Raw genomic sequence first — 16,972 nt, forward strand, 5'->3', positions numbered from 1 at the left:
CCTTGCTCACGACTGGAAATGGCCTCTTGGCTGCATCTGCTGTTCAGCACTTGGTTCCGGGAATTTCAATCTCCCCTTCCTAAAGCCAGCTGATCCCTTCCAGTCCTATTGCCACTCCGGCCAGGAAAGACCCCCAGTTCTTCACTCCAGCAAGGCAAAGAACCCATAGCAGCCCAGCTATGCTTGTCCACCCAGGTCCTCCAGCTGCCTAAGGGAGAGGCAGCGTCAGCACAGAACGACTCATGTTGCTCCTGAGCCTCCTAAAACCCTGCCATCATCACAGCTCCAACTCAGAGATTAACCCTAGGTTTGTGCCCGAAGCAGGCACCTGACAGCACTGAAAGGACAGAGCTGTTGGGACCAGCTTGCAAGTGTCTTGAGGATGCTGCTGTGCACACGCAGCAGAACTGGCAAATTAAGACTAACGTCAGCCTGACTGTTCTCAAAGCCACGCCATCACCTTGCTCCTGATTCACTCTGCTAATACCAAGCGCTGGCACCGGCCTCTTCTCTGCCAGCTTAAGCCTAAGTGGAAAAAGCAAAATTTCAGTGAGCGTTGGCTACAGCAGTATAGTGGGACTTGACTCCCTGTGGATTTTATAGAAGATAGAGCAAGCCCCTTTGAGAGTTACCTTCATACCAATTTCTCCACAATTTATGGAGAAGCCTGAGCTTTTTGCAAACCATCCCAGCCATGCAAGGAATGGGGTGGGGATGTTTTGACATGGACTCTTGGATCTCTGACAGATCCCCCCCAGCTCTCTCCGTGCTCACCTGTTAACGCTCTCTGTGTGCTCGTTTCTCAATAACATTATGCAGAAAGCAATTCAGATAGAGCAGTTTAAGAGAAAACAGACTCCAGGGAGCAAACACTGCACAGACCAGTGTGAATATGCACGGAATGCATCTCAGGAAAGACATGGGCAGCTGCTACAGAAACACTGATTTCCACTACAGAATGATCACATAAAAAGAAAAAAAAAAAAAAGCGTCGTACCAGCTGCTGGTTGGAAGGCAGGGAGGACTTTGAGCCCATAGGGGTTTTCTCTCTTTAGCTCTCTAGAGTTTAAGAGGAAACAGAGAGCAGGGAGCAAACGCTGCCCAGACCAGCGCTCAGGCCCAGGCACAAACTGTCCCTGCGAATGCAGCACCCGAGGTGACGCCTGCATCCCTGAGCGCACGTGCGGGAGCACCTCTGAACCCCACCGCTTGTCTGCGCGGGCTGTGAAGCTCTAAGCAACGCCGTCACTTCAGTGGAAATCTGCAGAGAGACTTGGCCTGGCAGCATGAAAAGGGGAATGCTTGGGGCAGCTGGGATGAAGGAGGGACAGAAAGGCCCCTAATTAGCTTGGAGTGAGTTTCCTGCGGGAGCATCAAGTGCCCTCTCCACCCCTGGCTGATAAGCAGAAGGGACAAGAACATTCCTCCTCACCAAAAAAACCCTTAACAGCCACAGAATTTGTGCTGTCTCACCAAATGTATTTAGCATTAGATTCCTGACAGGTTAGCTAATCCTGTGTACATCACTAACTTCACTAAAGCAGATCCTCACCTTAGCGTGGTAGCTCAGCTCCAGTTCACATTACTCCCCTTATTTTCACTGCTTCACCTATGCTGCAGGTGAGGTTGGAACCAAGGCTGACAACATTCCTTTATTCTTCAGGTAAATCCTACCCCATAACAAAAAAAATTCAAATTCTTTCTACATTTTCACAACAAACAGCTGCTTCTTGCAAAGCAGGGCAGAGACATCTAATGCATATGTACATGACTGCCCCTGTTCTCAATGCTAATCATCTAAGAAGCCTTGCAGAACATTTGTTTAGTCTGTAGTGAGATCCAAATCCAGTTTCAGACGTGGATCTACATTTCACAATCAGCCTTTGCTCCTCTAAAACCTGCAAAATTCAGCAGGTCTTCACGTCCGGAGCTCTCCCGCTGAGCCACGAACCTTGCACTGGTACAACCCCCGGCGAAGGTGTCCGAAGCAGCCCTAGAGAGCAGCGCTCCTTTCCATTCTCCAACACTGATGGGAGCTTTCCTGAATTCCCAGGACTACATCCGAGTCAGTAACCATGCCCAGTTACACTCCATGCACCACGCCAGGGAAGGCCAAAAAGGCCAGGAGTGGCTTTGGCACCCCCGAACGAGCAGCGAGGAATTTAGCTTGGTATGCTGGGGGTTGAAGTGGCCTACCAGCACACGCAGTCGTGTCCCCCAGTCCATGCAAATACTGCTCTGAAACTGGGAGAGTGACCGGGGCAGGCAGACAGCCCGTGGGCTGGGGAACCTCAGAAGAAGCAGCCAGCTCAGGCTTCTTTTTCCACCTGGCTGGGAAAGAACTCGGAGGCTGGGCCGCCCAGCCCCAGCGAGCTTCGTCAGCGCTGTTTGCAGCAGGGAGCAGGCTGCCGGCCGCGTCCCTTTGAGCTTTGCTGAGCTCTGATCTCACGGCGTCCGTTGCCGTGGGCAGGGAACTGCTTGCAACCAGGGCAGACGGCTCCAACCTCCTTTCGCTGGGTTTCGTGCAGAAGGCAAATATTGCGGGCTTCAAAGCTTCCACATCAGCAAATTGTCTGACAAGCGCCTTCCCTGACGTCTTGTCAAAGAAATGCCAGTGTAAGGGAACTGGAGGAGGGTGTTCCCTCCTATGCAGAGGTGCCCAGCTTCTGCATTACACTGAGCAACAGCTCACCTGCCGCCCCTTACCCTTCCCTCAGCCCCCCAGCCCCCCCAGCCCCCCCTTCTCCATCTTCACTGTCCCCAGCTCCTGCTTTGCCATCGTGCAGCCACGGGGCAGGTGCCCATGCAAAGCAGCTCCTGCAACAGGGGGGAGAACGGACCCTTCTCCCCTCTTATCACACAGCCACATTTGTATTTCTGTTACACAATATCCATAAACGTTGTCACAGAGAGCAGAACCAGGGTGAGCTGCTCTCCATGACCTCCCTCTAAGAGAAATGATGGGCCCTTTGCACTTCTCTGCTCTTGAAGAGTCAAAGTCTCTCAGACCACCCTTAGAAGATTTTACACAGTGCTGCCATAGCAGCTGATGGATGCAGCAGGCCCACCAGTCCCAGACCCTGAAATCAGAGCAGGGAGTTGAAGGGAACCAGGTTCTGCATCAACCAATTGCTCCACTGATGACAACTGCGACCATCACCCCTGTCTTTCTGTGGGAAACACCAGGCCCTCTGGAAACCTCCAGGCACCTTCAGGATGTGCCTCCTCTCCTCCCTGTCTCTACATACACAACACTATCAGGTTTACTAGTGGTTTTATGAGCATTTACACACTCAATAAAGCATTCTTCTGCCTTGCAGCTGTGCCAGCTCTTTGTAAATCCTTAATACTCTTCCTTTTGAGCCTGGAAGAGAACCAGGCCACCTCTACCAATACTATTTGCTGTAGTTTATAGCTTACAACTCCTTAAAATGACTTTCCTCCCCCTCCCCTAAACCTCTGCCCTTCTGAGTCACGCTCTGCACAATGCCTGCAGTCAGCACTTCTCACAAACCAGCTGAAGCTGGTCTTCAGCAGAAAGGCAGACACATACACACGGAGCAGGGAACAGCGACCAGCCAGGACCTGCAGCCTTGGCAAAGAGCAAAGCGAATTTGCTGGTGACAGCACCAGCGAGAAACGCAGATCAAGAGAGCAGCTCTCCGCTCTCCACCTCCCCCGAAGGCAAAGATCAGTGTTTGGGACAGTAACTAGTCACCTGGGAAACTCGCACCGGGGGAGAGAAAGGCCAGCACAGGCCTGTTTTTTCCTTTGCATTACTCTGTTCTCCAACGCACAGCTCAGGTACGTGCATCCTTTGGCCTTGGGAATCCCCCCAGATCAGTTTTGCACTGACGTTAGTCTAGGTCAGATGAGATCCCTACTGTCAGCATCGCTAGTACAGCCCCCAGGAGAAAAGAGCTCATAAATGCAAAAGCCAGGAGGTGCCCCAGGAATACCCAATTCGATTCCCAGGTCTCATCCACATTTACTCTCCTTTCTTCCTGCCCCCTCTCCAAAGCTGCTACAAGGCTCACCGCGCCTGTGAGGTTCCTGCTGCCTTTCACTGAGCCACAGCGTCAGTCTCAGTCTCTTCTCCACTCAAGGCTGAATACTTTATCACACACTCCCGTGCTCTCAGGTTCAACACCTCTGCTCTCTTGCGGCTTTTCCACGAAGGCAATGCCTGCCCTGAGCACTGTACAAGATATCATGGCAGAAGCCACGCCATTTTGGAAAGTCCCACAAGGCTGTGTGAGGCAAGGTAGAAAAGGTGCCTTCTCAGGTCACCGTGGCTGCCCTGATCCAAGGACAAGGTTGTCCAAAGAGGGGATCTGCGGTGGGCTCAGAAATGATGCAGGGCAAACCAAAAGCAGTTCTCTTCCCAGGCATTTGCCCTGAGTAACAACTGTGAGTATTTTGAGGAGAAGACTAAATAAATAATGGTTAAGATGTGGAGCTAAAACTCAACCTGAGTCAGTAAGGAATGCACTGCAGGTCCTGCTCTAGGGGCTGGAGGATAATAAACAAATCAGCGTCTGCCCTACTTAGCCATCCCGGACAACAGGAGTCAGCACTGGTCAGGCTGGGAATCAGAATGGTGCAGTTACTCCAGCAGATCAGTCCCAGGGGATCCAAGAGCCCTGGGTAACAGCCACGAGACACATTCCTGAAAAGCCCTCACAAGTTTCAGGTTCTGCGCTGCTAATTCGCTTGCCTCCACGCACCAGCAGCAACGAGGTCTAATCCCTGACATAATGCACAGCAGCCCTACGGAGATGACCTCCTGCCCTGGTACCATCAAGGCACTGCCACTGCAGAAGCGCCTTGATGTTCTCCAGGCAGAGACTGACACCAGACCCCACACAGGGCAGCTCACACCCAGCTTCCCTGCGCCATCCATGCTCATGCTGTGTCACCCACTCCTACGGGACATGAAGGTGCTGGCTGCATGAGAAGGTTCTCCTCCCCCTCTGCCTTGGTGAGGCCCCATCTGGAGCACTGCATCCAGTTGTGGGCTCCCCAGTTCAAGAAAGATGAGGAGTTACTGGGGAGAGGCCAGCGGAGGGCTGCGAGGATGAGGAGGGGACTGGAGCATCTCTGCTAGGAGGAGAGGCTGAGGGAGCTGGGCTTGTTCAGCCTGGAGAAGAGAAGGCTGAGAGGGGACCTTAGAAATGCCTCTAAATATCTGCAGGGTGGGGGTCAGGAGGACGGGGCCAGACTCTTTCCAGTGGTGCCCAGCAACAGGACAAGGGGCAACGGGCACAAACTGGAGCAGAGGAAGCTCCAGCTGAACATGAGGAAGAACTTCTTCCCTCTGAGGGTGACAGACCCTGGAACAGGCTGTGCAGAAGGGCTGGGGAGTCTCCTTCTCTGGAGATAATTCAAAACCCGTCCAGACATGGTCCTGCGCAGCTTGCTCTAGGGGATCCTGCTTTGGTAGGGGGTTTGGGCTGGATGATCTGCAGAGGTCCCTTCCAACCCCTACTGTTCTGTGATTCTGTGTGAACAGAAGGGTATGTCGTCAAAACCTCTGTGCTGCCGCACACTTTCTTCACAAAGGGCGAGGGAATTCTTCCCCAACGTGCAACCAAGGATCTCTTCCCTCACACGAGCCACTTCACAGACGAGCATTGCACACCACCATCTAGGAGGTAATTGAGATTAAAGGGACAGGGAGAAAGAGATGAGCAGTCTCCAGGGCCAGGCAGGAGAGGAGCCGCCCTGCTTGTTTCCTTTTGATCTCCGCAGAGAACACCACGGAGCTGCCCTTCTCTTTTGATGTGTCACCCTGCAGCTTGTTCTCTTGCAGGAGGGCAGGCCTGTTGCAGCATGACTGCACCTGGATTTCAGCTGCTGGGGTAACAAAGCTGCATTTCAGTAGCTTCTACGTGTTCCACAGCCTTCAGAGTCTCTGGGCTGACCCCAGGGCTGGAGGGGAACTGCGAAGGCCAAGGAGGGACACCACCCTCAGACTCAGCTCTAACTAAATCCTTGTCACTCACATGGGAGATGCATAAATTGCTAGTGCAACAATAAAACAGAATAATTATTGTGGAATCATGAATCACTCCACACCAGGAAACAGGGCACAGGATCTGCAGTGCCACGTTTGGTCTTTGGCCCACCATATACGACTTAGGTGATGGGGGGTTTTAATCAATTACAAAGGCACTTATCTAAAGTGCGCCCTATGGAAGCACGAGTAAGATCCTCCTTACCTTCCGTGCTTCAGAGCAAGGTCCCCACTACAGGGAAGGCGTTCAGAAAGCTCTACTGAAAACATCACTCAAAATAAAATCTTCTGCCCGGAGTCAAGCTGCTCTGGGAAGGACTCAAGGATGGAGCAGTTATGCTGCAAGTCAGGGTAAAAATCCAGGCAGCTGACAATATGCATTTCACAACCCTGATCTACAGCTGATTGAACTCGGATTGTCCGGTCGTCACTGATCAGGCCTGTATAGCATTTCGTATGCACTCAGGACCTGAGCACACCAGATGTCAGGTTATGCTTCGCAGTGAAAGAAAGAGTGCAAGATCACCTGTTCAGGAAAAGCAGCAGCTTGCCCAAGTTCTGCAGCCAGCTGGTGACAAGCCTAAGAAAGGAACCCACCCTTCCCAACCTAGAACAAAGGTCTTTTAGACTTGAGCTCCCTCAGTTCCTCACAGAGCATTAGAAGCAGATCCTGACCCCAGATCACGTCTCCAAGCTTTCTTTTTCAAACTCAAGACCCTTTCTGGAGTCCAAACCCAGTGGGTGACGCAGCTCTGAGGTAACAAGGACCCTCCCACATAATTAAATCCAAGAATTCAAGCTTGAGCTGACAAGAGAATCCGTGTCAAGGCTTCTGCCCGTAGCACTCCAAGGGATTTCTGTGCAAAGGCCTGTGGGAAACCAAACCTCCTGCCCACGTTACCACAAGTACATCTAATGAGAAAACTGAGGTGTCTGCAACAAAACCCTGAAGCCTACAGAAGGAGCCCAACGGCAGGACAAGCTTCCCGCACACTGCTTATCTATCAACTTCTCCACTAGGTCCAGAGAGACTGCATCTACACCTTGGAGACTCGAAGAGACCATCCACACCTAGGCACCAAACTGAAGCGCGGACGGCTAGGCCACATCCGTTCCCATAACCAAGAGGGCACGAGGCAGCGAACAGCCGATCTTCTCGATCCCCCCTGACCTCCTCTGTCCTACCAAGTGCTCCTCATTCACAACAAGGCCGAACAGGACCAGCCTTCAGTGCACGTCCAGAACAAACCTCAGACTCACACCTCGGATTTGTGGTTGGTTTTCCCACCAAGCCCCAAAAGGGCTCTGTTTCCTCACACCACCAGCTCACCTAACAAATCAAAACTTTGCAAGAGAATCAGCTCACACCTGGCAGAGAAAAGACACCGCGTGTTTGGTTTGTGGCTGTTCTTTCCTCAGGTTTCCACACTGCCAGACACAGATACCCCTATTTCCACGGGCCGACACCTCTCACTTTTCTCCTTTAACTCGCAGGCAGCAAAGTGCCAGGAACAAGAACGAAGCTGCCCTCAGCCGAGCAAAGGAAATCCGAAAATCTTCTGCGGTACGAGCTTGTAGTGACAAGTTGCTGGGTTTCCAGCTAGAGGAAGTTGCTTATGGGAGCAGACGTGCTGCTGCCAACGCTCAGTTCCTAAAGCCGATTCCTCCACTCTTGGGCTTGTCACACATTCTGGGGAAAGTTAAATTGCACCATTTTTGAACCATGTCACCATTTAGAAATGCTGGTGAACAGAGTCCGCTAGGCTGTCAATACACCTATGCCTCAGAAAGGAAGCAGACAGCAGGGAGATAGGTGCTTACAACAGCCATTTGCTCTGGCAGCTGTCAACGTTAAACTGATAAAATTCCTGCTGTTGCACCATATTTAGGCACTAAATTTTTCCCCACTGAGTGCATCCCTTGTACTCACCCAGCACAAGAATCTAGGAAACAGCAAACTGTCTCTTAGCACAAGGAAGAGTTAAAGTTAAGAAAAATAATAAAAAAGGACCTCTAATTGACACCATCTACATCTTATTTCCTACAAGGGCTGGAAGCAACTGCAGAATCATCCGGAAACTGGAACCTCCAGGTTCTCAGCCCCAGCTTTGATACTAGCTTCAGCATGACTAGATGCTTCACCTCTTCTGCCTAGATTTTTCCATTCAAAGAAGGGGGATAATTAGCTGCGACTTGCCACACGGCAGTGGTGTGAGACTTTAAATTAGTCAGAACACTTTGAAGGTATGGCACCTAATTAATATCTGAAGTGGCTGCAGTGATTATTATGAACCATGGCATAGCTCACAGCTGATGATACAGCTCAGCTCATTGGTATTTTTCATTCTCAAAAGCGCTGGGCAAACATACAGCCAATATTTCACAGCAGAAATCTCCACAGTGGTGGGGGGTTATCAAGCTCATTTTGTGGATGGGAAAACTGAGGCCAGGTCTGCTGGAGCCCAGCAGCAATCACAAACCACAGAGCACAGGAACTCCTCACTTGCTGCCACGATGGAACAGGGCAGCAGTTTGACAGTCCCATCACAGTGCCCTGCCGTTGTCTGGGTCTGTTTGGAAATCACAGAATCATTAAGGCTGGAAAAGAAAAAAAGCTCAGCTATACGTGCTCTGTACAGGTGTGGAATTTAGCAGGCTCCTGTAAGCAACTGTAGGGTTGGAGATTTAAGGGTAGGAAAGCGCAAGCAGATCTCTTAACTAACCCTCTGATGCACACACACAAATAACGTAGCACGCAGCGAGCCAGGACAGCTACGGGACCTGCACATCAGCCCGGTGTGACGCCATACGCTCCCAGCTGAGCAGCGGGAGCACAGCCCTCCCGCTGCACACACAGGGAAGTTCCACCTCCCTTGTCTCAGCAGCAGCGAAGACCACCAGGTTGCCCCTATCCTTGGAGCACGGCAGAGAGGAGCAAGCAATGCTTTCAGCACAGAGGCCTCCGTGCCTTCCCCAGACCGTGTACCCTGAGCTCTACAAGGGTAACCACCCCCAGGCCTCGACAAGCAAGGGGCATCTCCATTTCACCAGCTGTACAATGAACAATTACCAACCAGCTTTGCAAAGTGCTCTCAGCAACAGGGAGTGGAAGTGCTGGTTTTAACCCTCGTCTTTACTTTCCTTCTGTCCTGCCTTCAGGAGACCACACTGTAAAATGCAGAGAAGGTAAAGTATTAAAAAAAAAAACTTCTCCAGAGCCTTACATAAGCACTGCAGCCGAGATCCATCGGCTCTCTTCTATCGCTGTGTCATGGAGCTGGGTTCCGACCTGCCTCATCTCCCGACAACTTCCTGGAGAGCAGAAGCAGCAAGCTGAGAAGAAGAGGAAAGCATTTTTTTTTTTCCTCCTGTCTGCTAAAGGACTGACTCCATTTTGAGCTCCTCACTGTCCCAGAAACTACAGAGAGATTTGTGTTGACATGATTTTGAGCTGTATTCGTGACCATATCCAAAGGACAAGAAACAAAACACACTGCTGTGCCAAAGCCAAACAGAACTAGTTTTGGAGCTCAGCCGTTTCTGAGGCAGTGGGACATACTGGTATTAGCAATTTAGGAGCACAGACTTCAGAGACAGATAAGAAGTCATCATACTGTTACATATGCACTGGGCTGGTTTGCAGGTCTGTGCACAGCCAGCACATAAAGGCTGATAAAGTCGAAAAAACCCACAGTCTTTCAAGAAGCAGCAGCCCAAAAGCATCTCCAGGCAGATACTGATCCAGCACTCGGTGCATAAGGAACATAAAGCAGGGTCTCTCTGAAGGGGAAGGTCATTCTAGATGGGTGCAGGGGACATCTCCTGTGTGTAACTCTTTGGGTTGTTTACCTCCCTAGCAACACTTCATACAGTTTTTTCACAGGCAAGTGTGTAAATCCTCAGACGAAAATGAAAGGCAAGAAACCCTATTCACCCCTTTAAACTTGAGCACTGAACAGGCAAGTCCAGGTCTATTTCATAAATATTTCAAAGTTCAAAGAAAACAGCAACTAATATTGACCCAACCCAAGAGAAGCATCCCAAGGGGCAAGGCTGTAGCTTGCACGATGCTCCAGTGCCACCAGCTGCACAACAGAGCAAAGAGCAGCGCAGCAGAGCGGGAGGCTGAGCTGCCCAGCAGCACTGGGTGAGCCAACACCCCTCGAGCCAATGGCGCTTCCCCACAGATCACAACGAATGTCAGACAAGGTGCTTAATTACCAAAGCGATCAATGTTGTAGATAAATAAGCTTTGAGAGAGATCAGGCACTTGGGCGAACCCTCAGGAAAACACACGACAAATCGGTTCTCCCTTCGCTTCCACAGGAACAGCAGAATCATCCCAGACTGAGAAGTCTTCTTTAAGAAAATTAGCGACCAGCACCACGAGGGACGGCACATTTGTCCGCAGCTGAGAGGCAGAGGAGCTACAGGACTCCTGGTGGGAGTCCGAAATATTTTCTATGTAACAGAACATTGGAAGTTGCATTTATGGGAAGAGCCCCAAGCCCTTCTGTGACCCTGCTCAGTCCCTTGAAGCACGTGTACGTACACGCACGCCTCTTCCACACGTCATCCGCTGTTCATCCAGACGCCTGTGGCCAGCCAGCCAGAACGCTCACACGCTTCGCTCTTCCACCTGAGCTCACCGTGGGGGAAATCAAAGCTTCTTATTTTTTTTTTAGGCCCCTCCACTATCACTGTATGAGTAAATAACAAGGAAGACCCAGTAAGGACATAAAGCAAGATGCAATCAAAGGTTCTCTCTGCCCGTGCACGCAGGCACAGTCAGACAAGAGCAGCTCCCAGGGGAGACCCCCCCTCTCCCGGGAGGAGACCCCCCCCTCCTTGCCCCTGGCTCTCTGGTACCGAGCTCTGCTGACACAGCGCTCACAGCACGCACCTGGGCTTCCCTCTCGCTTCGCAGCAAGGAAGCAGCGGAACCCAGAAATTCGTAAGTCATCAGTTACCTATTTCTGTGTGTCATAACCGGCTCAAGTCAGGTTTTTCATCTGTTTAAACACTACAGAAGTATGACTCCTAAGTATCAAAGCTAACAAAACCACTAGCTGTGTATGAACTAAAGCTAGTAGGGATATTAAAACAAGAAAAATGATGCTAAAATAAAACATTTTGCTCAAATTTTCTTTCTTCCTAGATTTTACTAAAAACAACCCTACCCAACCAGCCCAGTGAAAGTTGTAATACTTTAACCTTAGCCAAATCTAGCTCCAAGCTTACCAAAGCCTCACTTGAGCTGTAAATACAACAAAGTTATAAGCTCAGTTGCTTGGGACTGCGTAGGTATTGAAAACAACGCTAATAAAAAGAAAGATTAAAAATCCCAACATGGTATTTACAATAAAATTAAGTTATCTTTTTATTTCAAGGATATTATTACAAAAAGCACTCACTCTGTTATACACTTCCACGAATACATGCCCTACCACAGAAACTCCTCACTCCACCGAACCATCAGGCTACTGCCGACGTCCAACGCACACTCCAGACAGAATCCCAGTATGGCAGGGGTTGGCAGGGACCTCTGGGGTCCCCCAGCCCAACCCCCTGCCCAAGCAGGGTCACCCAGAGCAGGCTGCACAGCACCGCGTCCAGGCAGGGCTGGAATATCTCCAGAGAAGGAGACTCCACAGCCCCTCTGGGCAGCCTGGGCCAGGGCTCCGTCACCCTCAGAGGGAAGAAGTTCTTCCTCGGGTTCAGCTGGAGCTTCCTCTGCTCCAGTTTGTGCCCGTTGCCCCTTGTCCTGTCGCTGGGCACCACTGGAAAGAGTCTGGCCCCGTCCTCCTGACCCCCACCCTGCAGATATTTAGAGGCATTTCTGAGGTCCCCTCTCAGCCTTCTCTTCTCCAGGCTGAACAAGCCCAGCTCCCTCAGCCTCTCCTCGTAGCAGAGATGCTCCAGTCCCCTCACCATCCTCGTAGCTCTGCGCTGGACTCTCTCCAGTAGCTCCTCATCTTTCTTGAACTGGGGAGCCCAAGACAAGCCCCATCTGCAAAGATGCATTGACCACAGCCTGACCAGTATCACAGAATGGTTTGGGTGGGAAGGGACCTTTCCAGGCCATCCAGTCCAACCCCGTGCAGTGAGCAGGGACATCTTCAACCGGATCAGGTTGCTCACAGCCCCGTCCAACCTGACCCTGAATGTTTCCAGGGATGGGGCATCCACCACCTCTCTGGGCAACCTGTCGACCAGACACCCTCTGCAATGATCCAACTCACTTCGTAGCTGGTAAATCAGGTTACATGTTTTCCAAGATCGTTTTATACAGAAAACACAACCAGAAGCAGAACAAACAGTGCGTCGCATGGGTCAACAGAAATGCTCCCTTTCCCTGAAAAGCTCCAGGAACAAAGGTAGCACGTTCTCTTTTCTTCCAGGGAATATTCTTGATACACATGGAAAGCACGTATGTAGCAACTTTGATTTCAAGAGCACTTTCTAGGAACAGCAATCCCAGATCCCACAAGGCAGATTACAACTGCCACCACACTTTGTGGATGGAAAGAAAGAAAAAAACCCCACACAGACATTATTTGCCTCAAATTTCCCAGCGAGGTCAAGATCTGGTCCCAGCCGGGATTTAGGAATTCCTAGATCTGGCTCCATGAACAGCAAGCACCTCCTTGCCTATGAATCCACAAATGTGAGAGGCCATTTATCAGTCACTGCTCTTGTTCTGAAGACTCCCTGCCCTCGTGATTTGAGCCATTTGATTTAAAAAGCAAGAGACTTCTGTCCCAGCTGGTGCTCCCGAAGCAGCACACCAGCTCCATGGCGCAGTCCTTCGTTAAGATCTGGGTTATCCTCTCCGCCATATCCCCATTGATCGCAAGAGATCGGAAGTGATCGAAGTCATTCCTGCCCAGCTTCCGCAGGCGGCGCGCGGCTGCCCTGTAGCACTTCCACGGCTGCGGTTCGATCAGCAGGTACTCGCACAGCGACGAGAGGAAGGACAGGAACTCCATCAGGCCACTGTCCCCGTGATTCAGGTGGATCCACATGGTCACGGACATGCAAAATCCAATGTCAAAGGTAGAGCGGCCAAAACGGCCCAGGTAGGACCTCAGCAATGGCTCCCTGGCACTGGAGTCCATGATGTCCAGGTTGGCAAAGGACATGGAGGCAGGAAAGGGGCTGCACTGCTGAGCCCTCTCAATCAACACCGGATCAATGTCACAGCACAGAAGGTTCAGATCCTTTCCAGCTGCAGGCTGATCCAGGCTGCCTTCGCTCTCCTGAAGGCCAAGGAGATGCCTGTACAGAGCCACACTTAGCTCCTGCAGAAAGGAAAACAACAGGGGTTCACGGGGCCTGCGCCGCTTCGTTACCACATCAGCAAGCACAAAGGATCCCGCTCTCAGCAGCAAGGTACAAGTGCAACTCAGAGCCTTCTCTGGAAGCAGAGTTCAGAACAGTAAGCTCACTGACAATCTTCCTTTCCATGGCAAAAAGCATCATGGTAACCCTGACTACCGGAAAGTCAACCAGAGGTCGGAACTAAACCTCTACCATCCCACACTTGTGGTTTTGCTCCAAAAACTATGGGAAAGATGAGTTTTAGCAACAGGAATCTTGCTGGCTATCCCCTTCCAACGCGGGGGTGAAGGCTTCACTGGCGTCCCTAGGTGAGCCTCAGAGTTCCCTAGTGATACTCAGAGCTATATATAACGCCTAATTTAGAGTAATAAATTTCGTCTGAAGTAAAAGACACTCCCTGACCACTAGATTGTAGCATAAGATAGTTAATATGAGAGCTTTCCCTTCACAGAGCGCATCACTAAGTGGAAAGCGTATTAATCTTTCATTACAGCAGACCCGATGAAGCTCCTGACATCGGCTACAAGCGGGCAGAAAGTGTCCTCTAGTGGTGAAAGTCTCTGCTCCTCAGACGAACTGGACTGACAGCATTTTCACCCGACCTGTTTTACAAGTTCACCTGAAACAGGATCTAGAATTGCCCTTCAGATAATGCCTTAGGTGGACTTTCAAACCTTCTGGCACGGGGCCGGGGGAAGAGAAGCCATGGAAACCGTAGCACTCTCGTCCCCTGCCAGAATGCAATTTCATTTTGAGTGAGTACTTATTTCTAAGTTAATACATTGCTAAAGTTTCCATCTGAAAAAAAAAAAAAATCTTTAAAACATCGTAAATTTAACAACACACCTTTGCTATTATTCAACTTCTTCATCAGTGACCTGGGTGAAGGGACAGAGTGTACCCTCAGCAAGTCTGCTGATGACACAGAGCTGGAAGGAGTGAGACCGGGACAGGCTGGAGAGTTGAGCGCAGAGGAACCTGAGGAAGTTCAAGAACGGCAGGGTCCTGCATCTGGGGAGGAATAATCCCACACACGAGTACAGGCTGGAGAGCAGCTCTGTGGAGAGGGACTGGGAGTGCTGGGGGACGACAGGGTGACCATGAGCCAGCAGCGTGCCCTGGGTGCCCAGAAGGCCAATGGTCTCCTGGGGTGCATGAGGAGGAGTGTGGGCAGCAGGGCGAGGGAGGTTCTCCTCCCCCTCTGCTCTGCCCTGGGGAGGCCCCATCTGCAGTGCTGGGTCCAGTGCTGGGCTCCCCAGTTCAAGAAAGATGAGGAGCTACTGGAGAGAGTCCAGCGCAGGGCTACGAGGATGAGGAGGGGACTGGAGCATCTCTGCTACGAGGAGAGGCTGAGGGAGCTGGGCTTGTTCAGCCTGGAGAAGAGAAGACTGAGAGGGGATCTTAGAAATGCCTACAAATATCTTCAAGGTGGGTGTCAGGAGGACGGGGCCAGACTCTTTCCAGTGGTGCCCAGCGACAGGACAAGGGGCAACGGGCACAAACTGGAGCAGAGGAAGCTCCAGCTGAACCCGAGGAAGAACTTCTTCCCTCTGAGGGTGACGGAGCCCTGGCCCAGGCTGCCCAGGGAGGCTGTGGAGTCTCCTTCTCTGGAGATATTCCAGCCCCGCCTGGCCGCGGTGCTGTGCAGCCTGCTCTGGGTGACCCTGCTTAGGCAGGGGGTTGGGCTGGGTGACCCACAGAGGTCCCTTCCAACCCCTATCCTGCTGTGAGTCTGTGATACACCAGCATGCACCAGAGATGCACAGATACTTCTGAATTACAACACAGCAAAGCTGCACAGTGAGGAAAAAACATGAGAAAAATGCAAAACTATGTAAAGAAAGAGAACAAACTTTCAAAACGGGAAGTTCTACGAGATTCAGCAGGTCTGTCACAACACCTTCGAGAGCACGTGACCAGGATTTTAGCTCTGCCTCACGGATAAATGACGTGTATGACACAATACACAACAGATGATGGTTTCTAGCTTGAGGCTTGTCCAGTTCCCCCGCTCTTAGGGCAGTCCTAGAGTGGCTCGCCAGTCTCGGTACACACGGCAGCACTGCAGGCTTAGGCCTGCGTGGGAAAGGGGACAGACCCACCAACACAGCCCCTCAAATCCCCGCTCAGCAGCAACCACCAGCTCCATCCCACCCCTGCCTTCCCCCCAGCCGTCCTCCTCCTTTCGCACCAGACCTGCGCCGGGGGCTTCCCACACACTGATGATCTCCTGACCCCCACCAGTCTCGTGCTGCATCCAAGTCCTCCTTTCCCACTGGCTCATCCCTGTCTCTGGCTCCTACCCCCCCCCGGCTATTCCAGGCTGTTTCATTCCTCCCCAGCTCTGTGCTGCACCCCGCCTTCCCCACTGTCTCCCACCTCAGCCTTACCAGTCTGCCCCAGTCCTCCCCAACACCCCAGACGAGTGCCTCCCCCAACCTTAAGAGAATCACAGAATGGTTTGGGTTGGAAGGGATCTTAAAGATCGTCTTGTCCCAAGCCCCCTGCCATGGGCAGGGACTCCTTCCACCAGCCCAGGGTGCTCAAAGCCCTGTCCAGCCTGGCCTTGAACCCTGCCAGGGAGGGAGCAGCCACAGCTTCTCCGGGCAACCTCTGCCAGGGCCTCACCACCCTCAGAGTTTCTTACATCTAATCTAAATCTCCTCTCTTTCAATTTAAAGCCACCACCCCTTGCCTTGTCAAACCTTTCCAGTCTTCCCTCCAATGCCCCAGGTTGCTGACTGCCCCTCCCCCAGCCCCAACGCCCCCCCCCCCCCTCCACACCAGGGCCTCCCCACCTTCATGATCTGCTACACCATCCCCCAACACCCCAAGCTCCTGTTTCCCCCAGTCTCCTCCATTTGCTTCACTACCTCGGGTCACTGCCTTTCCCAGCCTTCCCAGTTTACACCACTGCCCCCCTCGCAGGCCCTCGTTCCCCCCCCCCAGTTTTCTTAGCCAGCCCCACCACCCTAGACCAGTGCCTCATCCCCAGTCTTACCCGTATGCTGGATTGTCCCTCAACCCCCCAGACTGGCGCTTTCCCCAGTCTGCCCCACTGCCCCCCAGTACCGCAGGCCGCTCCTCCCGCAGTCGCTCGCAGCCCCCCAAAACCCCAGACCAGTACCTCCCCTCAATTTTTCTCAGGGCCCCCCAACACTCCGCACCAGCGCCTCCCCCCGAGTCTTTCCAGCCTTCCCCACAGCCCCGACCACCGCCCCAGCGCTTCCCCCCGCCCCAGGACCCCCCCTCCCGCCGCGCCGGCTCCTTACCCCCGAGTTGCACCCCACATCGAGCCCCAGCAGCGGGCGGGCCGCCGCGGGGAACAGGCTCCGCAGCAGCCCGCCGGGCAGCAGCCGGACTCGGCCCTCGGGCGGGTGGAAGCGGGAATAATTGGGGAAGTTGCCGTAGGGAGCGGCGCCAGGCTCCCCGGCGGGAAAACCCTCGCTCATGGGCGCCGCCATCTTCCCCTCAGCCCCGCGCGCGCCGGGCGGGGGCCGGGCGGGAGCAGAAGCGTTCCGGGGAAGAAAGGTTCCGGGGTGGGGGCGGCGGCGTGGCCTTGGCTTGCTGCCGGGGACGGGGAAGGGGACAGGGACGGGGATGGGGACGGGGACA

General features: G+C 52.6%; 2 protein-coding genes across 2 annotated transcripts in view; both read right to left on the minus strand.

Annotated features, from left to right (window-relative positions):
- LOC104338532 (keratin, type II cytoskeletal cochleal) overlaps positions 1-16,716 on the minus strand; it is a 66,023-nt gene extending 49,307 nt beyond the window's left edge. Inside the window, exon 1 of the mRNA XM_075445624.1 lies at positions 16,630-16,716. The gene's annotated coding sequence lies outside the window, so the exon portion shown is untranslated. The remainder of the gene's footprint in view (positions 1-16,629) is intronic.
- Positions 11,878-16,821, minus strand: BCDIN3D (BCDIN3 domain containing RNA methyltransferase). The gene is made up of 2 exons (XM_075445625.1): positions 16,630-16,821; positions 11,878-13,317 (listed from the first exon to the last, which is right to left on the minus strand). Exons 1-2 carry the CDS (start codon positions 16,819-16,821, stop codon positions 12,703-12,705), a joined length of 807 nt encoding a protein of 268 aa, XP_075301740.1. The 3' UTR covers positions 11,878-12,702.
- Positions 16,822-16,972: the final 151 nt, after the last annotated feature.

The sequence above is a fragment of the Opisthocomus hoazin genome, chromosome 32 (assembly GCF_030867145.1).
Source record: "Opisthocomus hoazin isolate bOpiHoa1 chromosome 32, bOpiHoa1.hap1, whole genome shotgun sequence".
Taxonomy (NCBI): Eukaryota; Metazoa; Chordata; class Aves; order Opisthocomiformes; family Opisthocomidae; genus Opisthocomus; species Opisthocomus hoazin.

What these genes read in the sequence shown, in the direction of transcription:
- BCDIN3D (XM_075445625.1), bottom strand. Translation starts at nt 16,821, where the DNA reads ATGGCGGCGCCCATGAGCGAGGGTTTTCCCGCCGGGGAGCCTGGCGCC. An exon ending in ATGTGGGGTGCAACTCGGGG is followed by an intron (nt 13,318 to 16,629) that starts GTAAGGAGCCGG and finishes TCCTTTCTGCAG; the next exon opens with GAGCTAAGTGTGGCTCTGTA.